The sequence below is a fragment of the Galeopterus variegatus genome, unplaced genomic scaffold, assembly GCF_000696425.1.
Source record: "Galeopterus variegatus unplaced genomic scaffold, G_variegatus-3.0.2 Scaffold1390, whole genome shotgun sequence".
In the NCBI taxonomy this organism is placed as follows: domain Eukaryota; kingdom Metazoa; phylum Chordata; class Mammalia; order Dermoptera; family Cynocephalidae; genus Galeopterus; species Galeopterus variegatus.
The window spans coordinates 402,140-405,764 of record NW_007727501.1 but is presented as its reverse complement, the minus strand read 5'-3'; the positions used below and the strand labels follow the sequence as shown (position 1 = coordinate 405,764).

Here is a 3,625-nt window from a genome sequence, read left to right as displayed (position 1 = left end):
TCCCCCACCTGTCCCCTTCTCTGAGTCCCCCCGCAGTCCCCACCCCCTTCCAAGTTCCTCTCCCAGTGCAAGCCCCTTCCCTCTCTGAGACCCCCTCCTGTGAGCTAACCCTAACGCTAACCCATTCTTCTCTAGGGGAGCCACCTCTTCTCATTAAGCACCGCCTCTTGCACAGTCAAGCTCATCCCCGACCCTACACACGCCGCCTCTCCCTGCCCTCGACCCCCTAACCCTCCCCTCACCGAGTCCTGCAGCATCCGCCCCGCCCCCGCACCCAGGCCCCGCCTCACGCTGCAGGCAGTCGGCGTTGAGCAGGTCCTGGCACTTCTCGTGACACTTGACGCCACACTCGGTGCAGCGCATGCCCTGCCGCGCGATGCCCCATAGCAGGCCCTCGCATTCATAGCAGTAGGTGGGCGTGGTGGCCGTCCACACCTCGAAGTTGTGCGGCGTCGTGCACGAGATGGGGTAGATTAAGGCTTGCAGGGTCTTCTTGTAAACGTGGTTTTTCTGCGGGGAGGGAGGTGGCACGGCATGGGACACAGGGGCCCTAACCTGGGGGGTGCTGTCCCCGTCCTGCCACCCTCTACCCCCATGCTGAATACAGTAAACTCTCAGCCCGTCCCCCACCCCCAGGATGTCCGAATCCACGCTGTATCACGCTCGTCCCTGTCACGCACTCCCTCCTCTTCCAGAAGCTCAGAAACTTCTGGGACCCCCAGCCAGGATGTCCGAATCCACGCTGTATCACGCTCGTCCCTGTCACGCACTCCCTCCTCTTCCAGGGAGAGCCTCAGAAGCTCAGAAACTTCTGGGACCCCCAGTTCAGTCCACCATCCTTCCACCCGGGGAGAAGGAGGCGCCCCACATACCAGCTCCTCGTTGTTCAACGTGCTGGAGGCCAAGGCCGAGGTGATGCCTGCTTTCCTGGACTGGACCAAGGACTGGGGTGGGGAGGTCACAGAGCAAGTCATGGGTTCGTTGACACCCATGGGATCATCACCAAGAGAAGAATTCACAGCCATGGATGGGAAAAGTCAGCCACATATTGGAGCCAAAAACACGGATTGGAAAAAGGTCACAGATGGCAGGGGGAGCAGACCCAGCAAAGAATTAGGAAGTGGCAGAGGTTTTGAGTTAGAAGGGACCCCAGGAGGTGAGCAGCCCCATACCCCTGGCTCACACCCCATACCCCTGGCTCACACCCCCAAACCCGTGGCTCACACCCTCTACCATGAACAGGACTTGGGAGCCATGCTTGGCAACGGTCACCAGCCACAGAATAAAACCATCCACCACACCATGAACAAGGTAGCTCAGAGGTGGGGAGTCATCTGCCCTCTTCCCCCTATGAACAGGGGGACATAGCAAGGTCCCCTCAGAACGCATAGATTGGGGGCTGGTTGGAAGACCCAGTGGGGAGGGATTTGGAGAGAAGACCACGGGGGGCCCAGGTCACCATCACTCACCATGGCCTGAAGTGTCCACGCGGCACATGGGGTAGAAATCAGACTACATTAGTCCCAGATAACTCCTCACCAGCCCACAGCCCCAGGTCCGCCATGGACAGTTGTACAGGTTGCGCACTGCTTATGGCAGGCCTGCTGTGCTGGGGCAGTGAAGGGCGCAGGTGCTCACCAGGTCACTCACGAGTGGGATAGGCTTCCTCTTGCGGATGTCCGGCATGCTGTCAATGATGATGAGTCCACCCCCAGGGCTGCAAGACACACAGGCATGTCGGGGGTCCAGGCTTCTCCGTTCTTCACACAGACATCACCTGAGGCCTGGGGAGGATACTCGACCTCCCCAGGTGTTAAGGGTTGAATTGTGTCACCCCAAAAATATATGTTGATGTCCTAACTGTTGGTGCCTCATATTGTGACCTGATTTGGAAATAGGGCCATTGCAGATGTAATCAGTTAAGAGGAGGCCATTCTAGAATAGAACAGGCCCTTAATCCAATACAACTGGTGTCCTTATATGAAGAATAGACACATAGGGAGAAGACAGCCATGTGACAATGGAGGCAGAGATTGGAGTGACGCATCTACAAACCAAGGATTGGCCAAGGATTTTGGGCAAACACCAGAAGTTAGAAGAGGCTAAAGAATGATTCTCCCCTACAAGTTTCGGAGGAAACATGGCACCACCAACAACTTAATTTTGGACTTCTGGTCTCCAGAACTGTGAGAGAGTAAATGTCTGTTGTGTTTTGTTTTTGGTGGCTGGCCAGTGTGGGGATTCAAACCCCTGACTTTGGTGTTATCTGCACCAGGCTCTACCGTGTGAGCTAAATGGTCAGCCCATGCTACAGAGCTTTCTGCAGCATCAGGCTGAGGCTCAGACACTCCTGAACCACATCTCTGCTTCCCCTTGCCTGACGATGCCTACCTCACAGTTTCTCCTGAGAGCGCTTTCTCCATAAATCACGTGCACAGGAGTCCCTGTCTCAGGCCCTGCATTCGGGGCTCCCCAGCCAGGGCACCCGCCCATTGATCTGGGAGCCACGGCTGCTCTCTCCCTGCCTCTGTTTGCAAAGGATGTAGAAGCAAAGGAGGTCACTATCCTGCTATTTTGAAACATAAGTGTAACTTAAAAATATCTTGTGCATCCTCTAATCTCACCATCCAACACCCCTGAAAGTCAGTAACTTAAGAGGTTAGATATGACTACATGCTCCATTTAGGACTAAACAACTATCATTTCTTAAGGAGCCAGAAACTGTAGCAATAATCTGAGAAATTTAAAAGCAGACTCAAAGCAAAAAAAAAAAACCACATCGTTCCAGGGCTTCAGATATATGGTGCAGGAAATAGTTTCTGCTTTATCTTACATTTGTTTCTAGGGGGAAATGGTGTTGAATTATGCGAATGGCTTGAGGAAGGCATGTATTCTCTCTGGACTCAGTTTCCCCATCTGTAACTAGGGATAGCAGGGCCCCCCATGGGTTTGTTGTGACAATTCAACGTCTTTTAATCAATGCAAAGATTATTGCCTTTGGCGTCTGCATGTGGTTGTGTCTTATGAGAGTGACCACACTAACTTGCCCATGTTCCGTCTGTCCCTTGTCTAAATGGAACTCCTCCCCACCCTCACTAAGCTAAGGCTCAGGTACAAAACAGCCTTGGCCTCTGGGTTCAAAACTTCCTCCCACAACCCACACTTCCATTACTCACCCTCCTTTGAACCACAGGGATTTGGACATTTCTCCTTCTCCCCGGGCCTGTAGGACACACAGACAGACATGGTCAGTGGGCCACCCCTCCACTCTCCAGGTCAGGCTCCACACCTACTTCTGACTCCCCTTTGGGCTAGGAGTCAGGAGACCTGGGCCATAGTCCTCACTGTATGTCCTTAGGGATCTCAGTGGCTTTCTCCAGGCCTTAGTTTGTCCATCTGTGAAATGGGCTTGGGGAAATAGAAGCTCCATGCTATTACACACCTCAATAGGCCTCAGTCTCCTCATCTTTCACACCTGGGATTTGGTAACATCGTCTCCAACAAGAGCTTGTGCTCTATACTGGGATTCTCAGAGGCTAAAATTTCTCTGGTTCAAACATCCATAAGATCCTGTCATTCCCTAAATTCCCTGCAGCCTCACTTGCTCATCTGCTCATGTGCCCAG

At 53.4% G+C, this 3,625-nt stretch overlaps 1 protein-coding gene across 1 annotated transcript in view; it reads right to left on the bottom strand.

Moving 5' to 3' along the window:
- Positions 1 to 242: 242 nt before the first annotated feature.
- Positions 243 to 3,625, bottom strand: part of UNC13A (unc-13 homolog A (C. elegans)) — a gene marked incomplete at its 3' end in the record, with an annotated part of 35,334 nt that continues 31,951 nt past the window's right edge. Inside the window, exons 11-15 of the mRNA XM_008576715.1 lie at positions 3,177 to 3,223; positions 1,639 to 1,717; positions 1,470 to 1,475; positions 873 to 944; positions 243 to 510 (exon numbers count right to left, since the gene is read on the bottom strand). Coding sequence (XP_008574937.1) covers positions 243 to 510; positions 873 to 944; positions 1,470 to 1,475; positions 1,639 to 1,717; positions 3,177 to 3,223 — 472 coding nt within the window. The remainder of the gene's footprint in view (positions 511 to 872; positions 945 to 1,469; positions 1,476 to 1,638; positions 1,718 to 3,176; positions 3,224 to 3,625) is intronic.